The sequence below is a fragment of the Triturus cristatus genome, chromosome 2_1, assembly GCF_964204655.1.
Source record: "Triturus cristatus chromosome 2_1, aTriCri1.1, whole genome shotgun sequence".
NCBI lineage: Eukaryota > Metazoa > Chordata > Amphibia > Caudata > Salamandridae > Triturus > Triturus cristatus.
In genome coordinates, this window is record NC_140581.1 from 7044564 (window position 1) to 7062057 (window position 17494).

Here is a 17494-nt window from a genome sequence, read left to right on the forward strand (position 1 = left end):
TTGATTGTCTCCTAGGTAACGATTTGGAGGAGACAACTCACCTGCGGATGGTGGGTTTACCTGATTGGGCGTGCATGACCACCCGGTCGATGGCAGCCAGTAGGGGTGTTGAAGGGACCCTGGAGCCTGAGGGAGAGGCCCAGGAACCGGCCTTAGGGAGAGGGCGCCGGAGGCACGGGAAACCGGCTCCTGAAGTTCCCACGGCCCAGGAGGAAGCAGACCTTGAGGGGGATGCCTTGGAGCCTACCGGGGAACAGATAGCCGAACTGGGGGACGTGCCTGAGCTGACCCATTGGCAGCAAGAAGGAAGCCCCACCAGGGAGGAATTCTGCAGGGAGCAGAAAGAGTGCCCCTCTCTAGTGGGTATGCGGCAGCAGGCTGCAGCCCAGGCCAATGGTGATCAGTCCGGTACTCACTTAATCTACTGGGAGAACGACCTCCTGTACTCAGAGCCTAAGGTTGCTGAACCTGGGTCAGCCTGTGCGGTGGTGGTACCCCAGAAGTTCAGAGCCTTCCTACTGGGGCTGGCTCACGACGTTCCGTTAGCAGGGGATTTGGGGCAGGACAAGACCTTCGAAAGGCTTGTCACCCACTTTTATTGGCCTCAAATGCGCAGGAGTTCTGACACTCACTGCAGGACATGCCAGACTTGCCAGGCAAGTCGTAAGAGTGGAAGGAAGCTGAGGGCTCCACTCCAACCTTTCCCTGTGGTCAGTACCCCATTCCAGCGAGAGGGGATTGACATTGTGGGGCCACTGGACCCCAAGACAGCCATGGGCAACAGGTTTATCCTGGTCTTGGTGGACCATGCCACCCGGTACCCTGAAGCCATCCCTCTGAGGACAATGACGGCCCCCGTAGTGGGACGGGCACTGATGGGAATTTTCTCACGAGTAGGATTCCCTCTAGAGGTGGTGTCTGACAGGGGGGCCAATTTCATATCGAAATATATGAAATCCCTTTGGCAAGAGTGTGGTGTGACATACAAGTTCACCACCCCTTACCATCCCCAAGGGAACGGGTTGGTTGAGCGCTTCAACCGAACCCTAAAAGGCATGATTATGGGTCTTGAGGAACCCATGAGGCGTAAGTGGGACTTCCTCTTACCATGCCTTCTCTTTGCGTACCGTGAGGTGCCACAGAAGTCTCTGGGGTTCAGTCCCTTTGAGCTTTTGTATGGCCACCCAGTATGAGGACCTCTTAGTCTGGTCAAGGAAGGCTGGGAGCAATCTCCCAGGAAACCTCCCCAGAATGTATACAGTTACATGCTGGCTTTCCGGAACCAGACTAGGCGTTTCAGGCAACTTGCTGAGGCAAACCTGGAAGTCAGCCAGGAGGAAATGAAGCGGTGGTATGATCAGAATGCCACTCTGGTAGAGCTTCAACCTGGACAAAAGGTGTGGGTCCTGGCCCCTGTGGAGCCCTGCACACTCCAGGACAGGACCCTTTGAGATTGTGGAGCGCACGAGTTCTGTCACTTGCAGTCTCCGAGGAACCCCTTGAGGGTCCTCCATGTCAATCGACTGAAGCCCCACTTGGAGAGGTCCGAAGTGGGCATGCTCTTGGCTACAGATGATGGGACGGAGGAGGAGTCTGAGCCTCTTCCTGACCTCCTGGTAGCCTCAGAGTGAGACGGGTCAGTGGATGGAGTGAACCTCTCACCCACCCTGACCCCTGAGCAACAGGATGACTGCCGCCAGCTGCTGGGGCTGTTTCCTGACCTGTTCTCCCTGGTTCCTGGTGTCACAGATTGGTGCGCCCATGATGTGGACACAGGAGACAGCTTACCTGTGAAGCACAAGGCTTACAGGGTAACTGACAGGGTCAGAGCCTGCATCAAAGAGGAGGTCTCAAAGATGCTTGCTCTAGGGGTGGTTGAGTCCTCCAGCAGTCCTTGGGCCAGCCCAGTGGTCTTGGTCCCAAAGGCTGCCTCGCCGGGTGCCACACCCGAACTTCGGTTCTGTGTGGACTACAGAGGACTCAATTCAGTCACGAAGACTGACGCGCACCCCATCCCCAGAGCTGATGAGCTCATCGATCGGTTAGGGGCTGCACGGTACCTCAGCACGTTTGATTTAACGTCTGGGTACTGGCAGATCGCCTTGACTGATGGGGCCAAAGAGAGGTCCGCATTCTCCACACCAGATGGGCATTTCCAGTTCCGGGTTATGCCATTTGGGATGAAGAATGCCCCTGCCACCTTCCAGAGGTTGGTCAACCAGGTGTTGGCTGGGCTGACCGAGTTAAGCGCCGTATACCTGGATGACATCGCAGTGTTCAGTGGCACATGGGAAGAACACCTGCGACATCTCTGGGAAGTGTTGATGGCACTGCGCAAGGCAGGCCTCACGATCAAGGCAAGCAAGTGTCAGATCGGGCAGGATTCCGTGGTGTACTTGGGACGCCAAGTAGGGAGCGGCCAGGTGGCGCCCCTACAACCCAAGATTGAAACCATGCTGGCTTGGGAGCCCCCAAAGACCCAGACGGAGGTGAGGGCCTTTTTTAGGACTCACCGGGTACTACAGGAGGTTTGTCAAGGGGTATGGCAGCATCGTTGCCCCCTTGACAGAGCTGACTTCGAAGAAGCAGCCCAGACAAGTGATATGGACTGACACCTGTCAGAAGGCCTTTGACACCCTGAAAACTGCCATGTGCACAGCGCCCGTACTCTTGGCTCCTGACTTCTCCAAAGAGTTCCTTGTGCAGACAGATGCATCAGAGCATGGTGTAGGGGCTGTTCTCTCACAGATCACTGAGGAGGGCTTTGACCAACCCGTAGCCTTTATTAGTAGGAGGTTACTTCCCGGGGAACAAAAGTGGAGTGCGATTGAGCGAGAAGCATTTGCTGTGGTCTGGGCATTGAAGAAGCTAAGACCCTACTTGTTTGGGTCTCACTTCCGGGTTCAAACAGACCACAGGACCCTCAGATGGTTGATGCAGATGAGGGGTGAGAATCCTAAGTTGTTGAGATGGTCCATTTTCCTACAGGGGATGGATTTCACGGTGGAACATCGGCCCGGTACAGACCACGCCAACGCTGATTGTCTTTCCAGATTTTTACGCCTTAGTGATGAGAACTCCCTGCGGTAGGGTAGTTCTCCCCACATTTTAGCTGGAGGGGACACGTGTTAGACCTGGCACCATTGGCGTGGGTCACCCTTCCATTTTTGTCTGTGCCTCAATGTATTTTTGTGCTGGTGTTAGCTGCTCAGGGCACTGTGCCACTGCCATCCAGTGCCACAGTGCAAGTGCTCCCTATGGGAAAATGTATTATGTGAATTGACTTCCATGTTTGGCTTACTTGGTTTACTATCAGTCCCTAGTAGAGTGCACCAGGGGTGCCAAGGGCTTGTATATCCAAATGCTGCTAGTGGGCTTGCAGCACTGGTTGTGCCACCCACAGAAGCAGCCTGGTAAAATGTGTCTAAGGTCTGCCATTGCAGAACCTGCATGCAGTCTGGTACTGTCATGCTGACTGGGCAAGTGTCCCCACTTGCCAGTCCCTAAAACCTTCCCTTACCTTCATATTAGTCACCCCTATGGTAGGCCCTAGGGCAGGGTGCATTGTAAGGATAAGGTAGGACATGCCCTGAGGTGTGTGGCATGTCCTAATAGTGAATTACAGCCATTTTCGTTTTTCAGTATTGCAAGGCTACCTGCTCTCCATAGGCCAGAATGGGCTGCTAGATTATAACACTCTATAATCATAGCAGGCTCAGGAAGCATGGTAGAAATTCGTGTTTAGTATGCCTGAACTCGGAATAATACAATACATCTTTTAGCAAAGGTTATTTTAATATCCTGGGTTTGCAAATGCTACTTTTAGAAAGTTAGCCTTTGCGTGCCTAACCATTTCAGTCCGCCTCTGGAGGGGAGGGCTATCTTCTTTGTGTGTAGCTTGAGTGACAGGGCTGGGAAGTTCCAGGAGACAGCCTGGGGCTGCCAGGTGGTGAATAGAAAGATTACACCAGGATGGGTGGGAGGAGTGCACCTTGACTCTGAATAGGGCAGTGCTCTGCCACCACAATGCTGGCTCCACCCCCTGGGGAGCGACTGATGTCTCTGCCCTGCCTGCTGAAAGAAGAAGCCAGAGTCCCAACAACAAAGTGCTCCTCACTGAAAAGAACTGGACTGGGATTATGCAAAGGCCCCCCTGGCCTGTAAAGACAAAAGAAACTTGGTATAAATGTAGGAGCCCTGCTCCTAAGAAATCAGATCCTGATTGAACCACGAAGGAACTCTGCCTGACCAGAAGGACCTGGAAGAAGCTGAAGGAGGAGTAACTTTCCCTGACCTGGGGGATTGGCCTGCAGTGGGTGCCTTGCTGAGAAAGGAGAGGAAAAGTCTGAAAGAGACTTTTGCACTTTGTTCTTCAACTATCTCCAAGGGCTTGGAAGAGAGCTTGCCCCCTGAACTGAGTCCCAGGACCACTGGACTCATCTGCCTTCCAAAATTGAGTTGCCTGGACGATTTGTGCTTGTTTCCCGCTGGATTTGGCCCCAGTACGCCTCGTACCCCATCCGCCGCAAAGCCGTGTCTTTGCCGCCCGGCACCGTGCGTCTACGCTGATCCAAAAGCGTTAGTACGCGCCGTATCCCTCCCGGCCGCATTGCACCTAACCTTCCCCGCCGATTCGAGACGTACAACACTGGCTGCCGAACCCTGTACGCCGGACCCAAGCTCCATCGTCCCGCAGGTACGGTCCGTACGCTGCTAACGTACTGCACCGTGCCGTACTCTGAGCCGATAAGCTGCAGTACGCTGATCCTCCCCGTACGCTGTACGGCGCCGAGAAGTGTCGCCGCCTATCCGCACCGAAGGTACGGCTCGAACGCCGAACGCCACGGACTCTGCAAGCTGATCCGGGCCATCCGCACGTATCCCTGAAGGTCCCGTACCAACGCCGCATCCCGACGCCGCGACCCGACCAGCATCTGAATACGCTGCCGAACTACGACCCGGACCCATCAACTTGTCCCGCACTGTCCGTCGTGGACCCCACGAACTTAAGGTACTTTGTTCTGTTCGCACCGCAGCGTGCATGTTACGGACCCCGGAGTCCGCACCGATTGTTTGACTCGTACTTTCCTTGTTTTTAATGCAGACGAGTCGCACACCCAGGTACGAACCGTGCAAAGCCTGAAAAGAAGCAGAATTGACTAAAAGAAGCCTATTTTTGTATTTTAAACCTTTCTACAAGAACATTGAACTCCGAAATAATACTGTGGTCATTTCTAAACGTTATTCTGGTCTTGTGCTAAGCCTTATATAAAGAGAACTATTTTTGATATAACCTTGACTGGTGTCCATTTGTGGTGTGTCATTGTATTACTGTATGTGTTCACAAATGCTTAACCTATCATGCCCTGAGAATAGTCTTGACTGCTTGCGCCACACTACCTAATGGGTGAGCAGGGGTTATTTGAAAGGGTGATCCCCTTACTCGGACTTAGAATTGAGAGTCCCTGCTTGTCGCAAGTGCATACCTGTGCAGACTAGAGATTCCCAATTCTAACAAGCCACATACCAAGACTCTCAATCTGGGCTTTTGGATCTGGGGCGGGACCGAGGCAGTCCGGCCAGAGGAGAGCAGGGTTAAAAGAGGGTGAGTTGCCAAGGAGCATGAGCTCGGTTTTGTCCCAGTTGAGCTTAAGGCATGAGAGTTCCATCCACTCGGCCACCGCCTCTAGGCAAGGACCTAGGGTGCAAGATGACCTCTCAGGTGGTTTAATGCCACCACGAGCTGCATGTCATCTGCATAGGTGATTATCTTTATGCCGAAGGAATGGAAAATCTCCACCAGGGACTCATATAGATATTCAAAAGCATAGGGCTCAGAGAGGAGCCCTGGGGGACCCCGCAGCTGAGAGGCAACCGGTTGGACACAACATCTCCTTTGAACCCGTAGTCTGCGCCCGTCAGCGTTCCGGAGGCGTCAGGAGCAGGACATGTTGCCCGTCGCTCTGGTGAGTCAAGAATTAGCTACACTACTGGACTTAGGCAACTTTCACAAATATAGGAATATAGCAGCAAGCATGAACAACAAACTCATTTGTTTGCCCTTATTGCAACTAGCTTACGGTTAAGGGGTGAGGGGATGCGCAGTTACGCCCATCCCAGAGTGAAACTACTAGTAGCGCAGGTAGTCAGGGAAAGCAAGACAAAGTGCACTTCTCAGTACTCACTCCCTACAAAAGCACGAAGCACAAGTCCATGACCTTTTATTGGATGAGCTTTCGGACTCTTGTTCCTTAACAAAACATGGCTGTCAGACTCGTCCAATCCTATGATTGCATCAGCCATTCCAGTTGGTTACAAAACCTTGAGAATAGACAGGCAGTCGGGGACCGGTGAGGTGTTGCCGTGGTCTACAAACAGGAACTAGCATGCTCCCCTATTCTACTTGATCAGGTGGAGGTCGCGGAGTGTCTAGGGTTTCGCTTCATGGTCTCACCGCACCAATGCATCACTGGGATGCTTATTTATGGACCATCGGGCGCACTGGGGAATTTTATTAATTCTCAACATGAATGCATTACTTCACTTGACCTAAGATATAAACATCTTCTCATTCTGGCGGACCTGAACTTGCATTTTACAAGCCCTTGGACCCCCATGTGATGGCCATGTTAGAAATCACAGCAGCCTGCAATCTTATACCTTTCGTTTCAGGTACTACCCACAAATTTGGACAAGCCATAGACAAAATATTCTGACTTACAGGTGGTGGCGGATCCTCTAATTCAGCTAACTGGGCCAGACCACTTCCTGGTAAACTTTCAGATACCAGTCATCGGGAAGCTCAACCCACCAGGGGAGGCAGAGTCGGAGCTCACCTACAGAGCTCTCCATAAAATAGATTTACCTTCCCTTCAGCATGCGCTCGACACCTCTGCCCCCTCTATGGTGGGCAATCCCGAAATAGACACCCGCTCTCTCGAAGATTGGCTGACGACCAACAATGAGGCAATTGCTTCAATGACCAAATCACCTCTAAGAAAACTGGCCATTCGGCACCGTTGTTCGATGTCTCGCCGAGAACCAGCAAAAGTAAATGCAAAGGATTAGAAAGGAAATGGCGCAGGCAGTATCTTATAGAGGACAGAATTATTTATAAAGCGGCTCTGAAAGCACACTACAAACTGACAAGGGCGGCCAAAATTAGTTATTTTGAAAATAGAATTGCAAATAAGAACAACAGAGGCAAGGATATCTTTAAAATTGTTAAATCTTTCACGACACCGTAAGCTGAGAACAAAAAAGTACAGAAACAGGTGGCACGCACCTTTCATGATAAAATAAAAAACAATCCAATAGTCACTTTCCACGGAGGTGGAAGAAGTCACATCCTCCCCTTACTCTCAGGTGAGATGCGACTTTCCACCCTCCTCCTCGGGGGCACCTTCACAAAGGCCGCCACTGTCTCAAATGCCAGCCATCAAACTTGAAGACTCACTTACCTATCTCTTGGGTCTCAAGTCTGGATCACCTACAGATGCGTGCCCTGCTAAACTGATACCGGCACTATTGGCTACCTTAAACGCGCTGGTTAATAAGGTACTCAACTCCTCGCTGGCAACAGGCATTATGCCACCCATCTGGAAGCAGGCAAAAATCATGCCTCTCCTAAAGAAACCAATCGCAGACCCCAACACTACCACAAACTTTAGACCAATTTCCCTTCTTGCTTTTGCCAAAGTAGTGGAGAAACAGTTAGGAGTCCTAACTTTACTACTCCTTAACTGAGAAAAATCCTAACTTTAAGACTTTCGGTATCCACAGAAGGCATTTAGGAGTCCTAAAGTTAGGACTCCTCTTCTGTGAATACCGAAATGAGTAAGTGCCTTCTGTGAATACCAAAATGGTAGTAAGTTTAGGATTTTGTCTTAAGTTAGTTCTGTGAATCTGGACCGAAGATCCCTTTTTTGTCCGGGCCCCAGATATCACGTTAGAATCCCACGCCAGCAGATCAGGCTGGGAAGCACGACGTAGAAATGTTGTAAGAGGAGGAAATGGTCCCAGAAGAAATGTAGTTATCATAAACTGCTTAGAGCTGCTTGCAGGTTCCTTTGCTTTAAAAAGCCTAGCTCTGTCAAAAGTACGTGGTTGTATTCTTCTGCGGATGGACAATGTCTCCGCAGTACGTTATATAAACAAACTAGGCCAAGTAAAGTCCAAGGGTCTGGCAGATCTTGCCAAAGATTTTGGCACTACTGCCTAGAAGAAAACAAGTTACTTACCTTCGGTAACGCATTATCTGGTAGAGACTCCATCTAGCTGCAGATTCCTTACCTTTGAATTTCCCAGGGGTCAGGTTGGATCAGGAAACGTTTGCTGGGTAATAACCCTTGCTCTCGCCGTCGGGTGACTCCATTCAGCTTCGCTTGATGTAATCGGCGTCGTTTGCGTCAGTTATAACGTTGCAGTACCTATTTAGGTGCCACCCAGGTGCGCGGACGTCCGGACTTAGTTTTTTCCTTGCCAGAAGTGCAGAACCACGAAGTAACTAATGTAGTCGCATGCAAAACTAGGGCCCTGAAAAGGGGAGTAACCCTAGCCCTACAATATTAGTCCGCAAAGCGGGGAGGCATGGGTGGGGCTATAAAGAATCTGCAGCTAGATAGAGTCTCTACCAGATAATGCGTTACCGAAGGTAAGTAACTTGTTCATCTGATAGAGACTTCTAGCTGCAGATTCTTTACCTTTGAGCTAGATGCCCAAGCCATACCATCCCGGCGGTGGGTTGTGGACCAATACTTAAATGCCCATTCCTGCGTACCCAACTATCCATACAGTAGTACTTGGCAAACATGTGCAAAAATACCCACGTTGCTGCTGGACAGATGTCCAGGACTGGGACACACCGAACCAAGGCTATAGTTGCAGCCTTTCCCCGGGTGGAACGGGCCTGTACTCCCTCAGGGGGCTGCTTCTTTGTCAGGACAAAGCAGATCTTAATGCAGAGAACGACCCAGCGAGAAACGGTCCTTTTCTGTACTGTCCTCCCCTTCTTAGCTCCCACGTACCAAACAGAGTTGGTGGTCCACCCGGGACTCTTTTGTGCGGTCAGGGTAGAACGACAACGCCCTTTTTGGGTCCAGTCGGTGGAGTCGTTCCTCTGAGGGATGCGGGGAGCAAAGAAGGTGGGCAATGTGATGGATTGACCCAGATGGAATGGGGTCAAGACCTTTGGCAAAAAGAAAGCCAGGGTGTTAAGTACCACTTTGTCTGCAAAAGACATCAGATAGAGAGGCGTGCAAGAAAACACCTGCAACTTTCTCACCCTCCAGCCAGATGAAACCGCTACCGAAAAGACTGTTTTGATGGTCAACAGCCAGAGGGGACAATTATGTAAAGGCTCGAATGGAGCACACATTAGATGGGCGTGGATCAAATTAGGGTCCCACAGTGGAATAACAAAGGGCGCGGGTGGAAACAAGTGAGCCAGCCTTTTAGAAACCTATGTACAACTAGAGACTTGAAGAGAGAGGGCTGGTCTGGCAGCCGCAAAAAAGCAGACAGAGCAGAAAGGTAACCCTTGAGAGTTCCCAAAGCAGAGCCCTGCTGGGCAAGGGTCAGAACGTATAAATGAACAGTGGAACAAGAAGCAGAAAGAGGGTCAATAGACCTTTCTGTACAGTATTTTACAATTTCTGCCAATACCATCTTAGTAGAGGGCCGCCTGGTCGCAAAAATAACCTTACATACTTCGGGAGGGAGTTCAAAAGCCATCAACTGCCGCCACTCAATCCTCACACATGAAGGCGCAGAGTTGACAGGTTCGGGTGGAGAACCCTTCCTTGCTGCTGTGACAGAAGATCCTCCCGAAGGGGCAGCCTGATCGGAGGACCGATGCTCATCTTCAGAAGCTCTGGATACCAGACTCTTCTCGCCCAGCCCGGTGCAACAAGGGTGACTTGGGCCCGGTCGCTGCTGATCTTCACAACCCTGAGCAGCAATGGTATGGGCGAAAAGGAGTACAGCAGGCCTGAGCTCCACTCGCAACGAAAAGCGTTGCCGAGCGATAGCTTCCTTGGAAACTCCAGTGCGCAGTATTGCTGACACTGCGCATTCTCTTTGGAGGCGAACAAATTGAACCAAGGTTCTCCCCACTGCCGAAAGAGACCTTGCGTCACCTCCGACTTGAGACACCATTCGTGATCTGCTAGGCATTGACGGCTAAGTTTGTCTGCCCACGTCCAGAGAACCTGCCAGGTGTTGAATAACCAGGGTTATGCCCTGCTGTTCCAGCCATGTCCAGAGACGCAAGGCCTCTCGACAAAGGGTCCACGACCCCACCCTGCCCTGCTTATTGCAGTACGGTGTGGCGCTGGTGTTGACCGTGAACACCTCCACTAACTTCCCCTTGACAGAGGGAAGAAATGCTTTCAATCGCATCGCTCAGAGCTCCAACAAATTTCTGTGGAGGCCCGACTTCGATGGAGACCAGTGTCCCCTGATCTCCACCTCTCCCAGATGGCCAGCCCCTCCCAGAAGTGACGTATCTTTCACAACTGTGAGATCGGGTTGGGGGAAGGGAGAGGGGTCTGCCGTGGACCCAATCGTGGTTTGTCAACCACCAATGCAGATCTTTCGCAGTTCCTTCTGAGATCGGAGCCACATCGGTTAGATTTACCCGATGCCGTGCCCACTAGAACTTTAAGTCCTACTGCAGAGCCCGCATACGCCGCCTGGCATGCTTTACGAACAGGATGCAGGAGGCCATGAGGCCCAACAACCTCAGTCAGTCTCATCGAAATCCAGGATAGGGGCTGAAATATCAGAATCATAGCCTGAATATCCTGGACTCGCTGCTAGGGAGGATAGGCTCAAAACTGCACTGTGTCCAGAACAGCCCAGATGAAAGAGCGTCTGAGAAGGAGTCTGGTATGAATTTGGCACATTTATAGAGAACCCCATATGTAGGAGGCTCGCTATAGTCTGAAGGTGGTAGACATCCTGGGAGCGAGGATGCCTTCAACTGCCAGTCGTCGAGGTAGGGGGAAGACTGACACCGCCAACCTGCTCATAGGAGCTGTTACCACCGCCATCGCCTTGGTGAACACCGAGGAGCACTGGCAAGGCCTAAGGGAAGCACGGTATACTAAAAGTGCTTGTGGCCCACCTTAAACCGCAGGTAACGCATGTGGCCCGGCAGGACGGGGGGTGCAAAAAAAAACGCATCCAGCAGGTCTAACGCTACCATCTAGTCTTCCTGGTCTAGAGCAGACAAGACCTGAGCTAGAGTGAGCATCTTGAAATTCTCCTTCTTGAGTAAGAGATTCACGGTCCAAAGACCCAAAATTGGCCGTAACCGTTTGTTTTCCTTCAGAATCAGAAAGTAGCGGGAATAACAGCCACTGCCTACTTCTGAACCCGGGACCCTCTGTATAGCTCCCTTGGCCAAAAGAGCCGTAACTTCCTCCTGGAGCAATTGTTAATGATCCTCCGTCAGCCGTTCCCGATTTGGCAGAATGGGGGCAGGAAAAGAAAGGCAGAGAATAGCCCTCCTGAATGATGCAAGACCCACTTGTCCAATGTCATGGACCTCCAGTGGGGGAGAGGATGATGGATTCTCCCGCCAACTGGAGTGTTGTGTTCTTGCAGAGTCAGACACTGAGTGCTTGGAGGTTGCGGCTGTCAAGGGGAGTGTGGCAGACAACTTCTAGCCTCCATTCCTAGGTCAGAATGAACCGCGTGCCCACGTCCACACACAGCTTGGGAAGCCTGCGCAGGACAGTGGCTAGGATAGAGCTGACGGGGCTGGTAACCCCTTTCGTTGCAACAAAAGGCAGACTGGCCACGAGGAGTGGAAGAGAGGCCAAAGGATCTGGCCTTAGCTCGAGAATCCTTGACCCTCACTAGGGCCGAATCTGCCTTTTTCCATAAAGGCGAGTTCCATCAAAGGGCATGTCGATCAAATGAGCCCGGACATCACCCGGGAAGCCAGTTGTCCTACGCCAGGTGCGGCATCTCAAGGCCACTGTGGTGCAAATCAATCTGCCCTGGAATCAGTCTCATCAAGGCACACCTTATGGTGAGTTTTGCTGCATCTCTCCAGTCCTTCACTGCCTGAGACAGCACAGCCCGGGCCTCCTCCGGGACTTGTGGCAGCACTTGCGCAACCGTCTCCCAAAGGGAGCGGGAGAAACAGCTCAATAAGCACGTGGTATTCACCGACCGTAATGTCAGGCTGGATGAAGAAAACATTTTCTTCCCAAATGAATCCGGTCTCTTGGATTTCCTATCCGGAAGGGCAGAGGGGAACGCGCCCTGTGATGTAGAGGCCTGCACCACCAAACATTTTCTGGGGTGGGGTGTTGGATGAGGAACTTTGGTTTACCCGGAGCTAGGCGATGGCAGCGTGCAATTGTCCTATTCACAGGAGCACCTGTGCGAGGCTTGGGCCACATGCCTAGAAGAACATTAGTAAGTGCTTCATTAAAGGGCAAAAGGGGTTCTGGGATGGAAGCCTCAGGCTGAGGCACTTCAGTCAGGAGATTAGTCCTGGCCTCCACTGAGGGCAGCTCCAGTCCAAGGACCCTGGCTGTCCTCTTGACCACCATGGATAGGGCTGGCATCGCCGATGGGCACAGACTTCGGTTCACAAGGCGGGTCCAGAGGGGGGGGGGGGCCCTTTTGACCGCACAGACCCGAAGGCTCACCAGAGGGGCCAGCCTGCTCGAATACGCAGCGCATGGCCTCGTATAACTCTTTGATCTGAGCAGGGGTCGTTGCAACTCCTGGAAAAGGAGGGAGGCGCAAAGTTGACTGGCTAGTGCTCCGTAGAACAGTGACTAGAGCACCAGTGCTCCATACCTCCTTCATCTGCGGACAACAGTCGAGGTGAAGAGGAAGTCCGCTTGGACGACTACTTCTTCTTGTGCCTCTTCTCTGAGTGTCCTGAAGACATCAACTAAGACGAAGATGGCTTTGGGCTCCGAGAGCGGTCCCGTGACCGCTTCCATGATCAGGACTGCCGCGGAGTCTCGCTTGATGGTGTTACCAGTCGGGCCGGAAGGAGCTTCAAAGCCCACTCCCGTAAGGTCTTCGGAGTCATGACCAGACAGTCCGAACACAACTTTGGATCGTGTTCGCGCTCGAAACACCACAGGCAGACGGAGTGGGGATCAGTAACCGACATCGTGCAGGGACAGGCCCCGCATAGCTTAAACCCTGTCTTCCTCGAAGATATCCTCGCTCGCAATGGAAAAATCTTGAAATTGACAAAAAAGTTGAGAAAAGGCCTGTCAAAAAGCAACAGAAGGGTAGCTCTTCCCACATCATCGCTTAACTGGCATGGAAAGAACTGACCTCCGTACTTGGGTAGCGCATATATAGGTAGCGCAACATCTTAACCGACACTTACGACACTGACGACACTGACGTCTCGCGAAGCCAAATGGAGCCACCCAACGGTACGCGCAAGAGGTACTGCTCAGCAAATGTTTCCGGATCCAGCCATATGCCTGGGAAATTCAAAGGTAAGGAATCTGCAGCTAGAAGTCACTATCAGATAAAGGAATTTCCCTCAAAGTAGAATACATTCCAGGACTTTTCAATTCAGTGGTAGATTGGGGATCCAGATTCATAGATAACAGCGATTGACCCCTTCATCCTCAAATTTTCCACAAGATTCTCCATCTTAGGATCTATTTGCATCCCGCCTCACCCACACACTTCCTCGATTCTTCAACTGGAGACCAGATCCAGCAGCAGAGGCGGTGAACGCTTTTCTCAAAACCTGGCACTCGCTCCAGGCATATGTATTTCCTCCTTTTTAATTATTCTTTGAACTCCATATAAAAAGGGACTAGCCACAATAATAATAGTAACTCCTTTCTGGCCCTCTTCTAGAACTCCCAGTGGGCTTTCCAATAAAAATTCACAGGTTTCCCAAGTTACTCCTGGACCCTCAAGGTCATCCTTACGATTTGATCATCAAAGGGAAATTGCATTTGGTGACCTGGAACATTTCAGGTCGGCCTGGCATGTCTCTGAACTTCGTCAGAAGCATTGTCAGTTATCAACGATTCCGGGGCTCCTTCCACTCATTCCAGTTATAAATACGCCTGGCCTTCCTGAATTACCTGGTGCGTGGAGAGAGAGATAAATCCCAGATCTGCATCTCCTGTAGACGCAGTCAATTTCCTTGTTACCCTTTTTGTGGCCGGAAAAGCCTACAGTACAATCAATTCTTACCGCAGCTATTTCTGCAGATCATGTCCTTGTGAACGGAGAGCCGGTAGGTACAAAAAAAAAAAAGTTGTAAATAGAACTCTAAAATCAGACTCAAACTTCCCCCCTCAAACCAAAATATGAATCTCTTTGGGATGTTAAGGTGGAAATGGATCTCTTTCTTTCTTGGCCTCATAATGAATTCCTTTCTTTGAAACAACTGGCCACAAAATTAACAATGCTCGTGTTTTTTATCTTTAAGAAGAGTTTCTGATGTTAAAGCACTTGATGTTTTCACCCTGCTTTCCATGAATGTAAGAAGTTGTGTGGTCTCTTGCCTTCGCTGTTATGAATCCCAAACTTCTGCTTTTCGCCCTTCATCAGTATCCCAACCGCTGATATCGCTCAAGAAACCTTAAGCCCCGTGTCTCCTACTTTGGCCAGGTGGGTTGGATGGATCATGGCAGAGGGGGGCATAGGCATTACCTTGTTCGGCTCCGATTGAGTCAGAGGAACTACGGCCTCTAAAGCCTTTATTTCAGCAGGCCGTGTGGGAGACATCCTTAATGCATGAGATTGGTTGAGAGTCCACTTTCCGAACATTCTATTTTAAACCAATTGATCATGTTTCTTCTAAAGTTATTGCACAGCTTTAAACTTGTCTTAATTAAACCTCCGGTCTTGTAATAGAATGTAAATCTTCCCCACAAACGTGACGGGTGGTGTGGATTCTATTAAAGACACAAAGGCAAAGATTATCCCACCCTACTTTCCCGCATAGTTAACAATACTTTTATCTTCCAGCTTGGATGCAGTTGGCGGATCCCACATGGTCATAGGAGGTGGCCTTTTCAGATGGATACCTTTCTACTTTGGAATGTTTCAAGTTTATCGTTTATGTTACAAGTCGAGGCATGTCTAAGATGAACTGTTTGGATAGCTCTGCTATTATGGCAAAGAAGAGGTCTGTTGCTGCTCAGAAGGTATAATTATACTGATTGGTGGATCACATTTGAGGTCACAACTGATCTACATAGCTGACCTCCTTCATACTTTTGCCTATAATTTTCTTCCATGTTATGTTTCACTTTGCTGCTAGAGCTACGAGTAAAGAAGCCAAGTAACAATCTTCGCCTCCGTGTCTTTAATAGAATCCAAACCTCCTGTCACGTTAGTGGGGTAGATTTACATTGTGTCCCCCATCATCAGGAGAGGGTAAGACCAAAAGAGACTGAGCACGCATACGACTGTGGGCATAAAAGTTACACTTGAACTTGCTTTACACTATTCCCGCTCTCCGGAGAAAGGTGGGACCATAGTTAAGCGGAAAATCTGGGAGAGAGAAAGATGTAGCATCTTAAGAGGAATCACACTCAAACAATGGGTTGAGGGATAAATTAATCTTGTAGTATTTGCTGCACCTGTGTGATTAAAGCACCTTCCTCCTTGAAGAGACAGGCCCGAAGCTGGACAGTAAGATGATCAGGTTTGTAACTGGATTGTTGGGAGCTGCGTTCCAGAAACACACACTCGCCACGAGATGCCGCAGACTAGCCGCTCTTCCAAGCACCATGTGTGGAAGGGGTTTGCAGAGCATAGGATGGGCCCAGGTGGCAAATGACCGGAACCCTCACTGCTGAGGCCCAGTAGCCGCTACCTGCCCAGTGGCCGCTCCGGAACATGACCGGACTGCTGGGCATGTGCTCTTTATGATTCAGGCTTCAGATGCCACTTTAAATAAACTTATTTGCACAAGGCTCATATCCCCAATAGTAAATTGGCTAGACTAATGCCCTACAAAATGAGGCCCTCATCTAAACACTTGGCAGTTTTGTTTAAAAGGTCTACGTTAATTTGTTACGACAGAAGAAATGAGGCTAACATGACAAATTAATTTTCAAGCATTAGTAAAATATATGCAGAGGTGACATGTCTTTTCTGCCCATTGCGCCCCACGGCAGCCACCAGTCCATTGCAACCCCACGGCAGCCACCCGTTCATTGCGCCCCACGGCAGCCACCCGTTCATTGCAACCCCACGGCAGCCACCAGTTCATTGCAACCCCACGGCAGCCACACGTCCATTGCAACCCCACGGCAGCCACCAATCCCTGCACCCCACAGCAGCCACCAATGCTTGCACCCCACGGCAGCCACCATTCCCGGTACCCCACATTCCTTCCACCCCACTTACTGGTCAGCTGCTGGAACTGCAGAGTGTCTGGGCTGCTGTTCTCAGTCAGGTCCTGGAGCAAGTGCTCGTACCTAAAACAAACAGCATTCATAAAGGGGAGAACACAAACTTTATGCTCATGACCTACAAACGGTACATAAGCTAAACTAACCTCTACCATACATTTTAAAGGATAGAGCAAAACACAGAGGAGTTCATTCACGTTATGGAGAATCAAGGCCAGAGGTAGAGAGCCTTCTCAGGCCTCAGAGCTCCGAGGTGACCGGCAAGACCCCTTTAACACGCAGACAGTATTTTATTCCTCATCAGTACATGGCCATACCACTCCCCTTTCCCCATACCTAGTTAGTTGGCCTAGTCCTCTTATTTGAAACCACTGTACAGCTATCCAAATGTAAATTGTTTAAAGTGAAAGTAAACAAGCCACAGTGTAAGTGGTTTAAAGTAAGTCATTTTCATGAAACGGCTATATTTTCATACGTGTGCTACCATGCACAGGAATCCCTGCTTGTCTCTAATGAACTGCAGCAGCTGCAAAAGAAAACAAGGTCATAAGGGACTCCTCTCTTAACGAGTCTTCAATTTTAGGGAAAAGTGGTTTACAAGGAAGTTCAAACAGCATTTGTGAATCTGCTCCTTGTCCGGCCTTAAAGATGGCTCAGAGAAGCAGGCATTAAGGCGCCACAACTCAATGAGCATAACTTGTTAGAGTGGCTACGCCATACAACTACGCAGCAGTAAGACCAGGTTTTTGTCCACGAACTGCATGCTCACACGTGCTATAAAGGAGTACTTTAAAGCAGAAAACACATCGGTGCCAGATACTGGTTGGCAACTCCTTCCATGGCGCTGTTTTTTCATCCTCTTTGCTCAGGGTAATGCCTCTATTGAGGACCGCCCTTGATCTCCACTGGGTCAGGGTAGGACAATTAGGGGTCATGCAGTGTTGGAAAGGACCCTTGGTTATTACTTCCTGACCAGTGAGCTATTTGAGGGGCCGACTGGGTCAGCATTCTGTTTCCTGGATCGAGTACGATTATTATAATTGACTTTAGGTGTTTTCTTGAATGAACAATTATTTTTCCTTTACGATGTCTTTCGTGTCTCCTTGTAGTTTTAGAGT

General features: G+C 50.4%; 1 protein-coding gene across 6 annotated transcripts in view; it reads right to left on the reverse strand.

The window, feature by feature from the left end:
* The window catches only part of ARHGEF39 (Rho guanine nucleotide exchange factor 39), a 121427-nt gene that overhangs the window by 50551 nt on the left and 53382 nt on the right, over window positions 1-17494 (reverse strand). For all 6 annotated transcript variants that reach the window (XR_014969044.1, XM_085627613.1, XM_085627614.1 and 3 more), the window contains exon 7: window positions 16372-16442. Coding sequence is in view for 5 of the 6 variants with exons in the window: in XM_085627613.1 (XP_085483739.1) it covers window positions 16372-16442 (71 nt within the window). In the remaining variant the exon portion in view is untranslated. The remainder of the gene's footprint in view (window positions 1-16371; window positions 16443-17494) is intronic.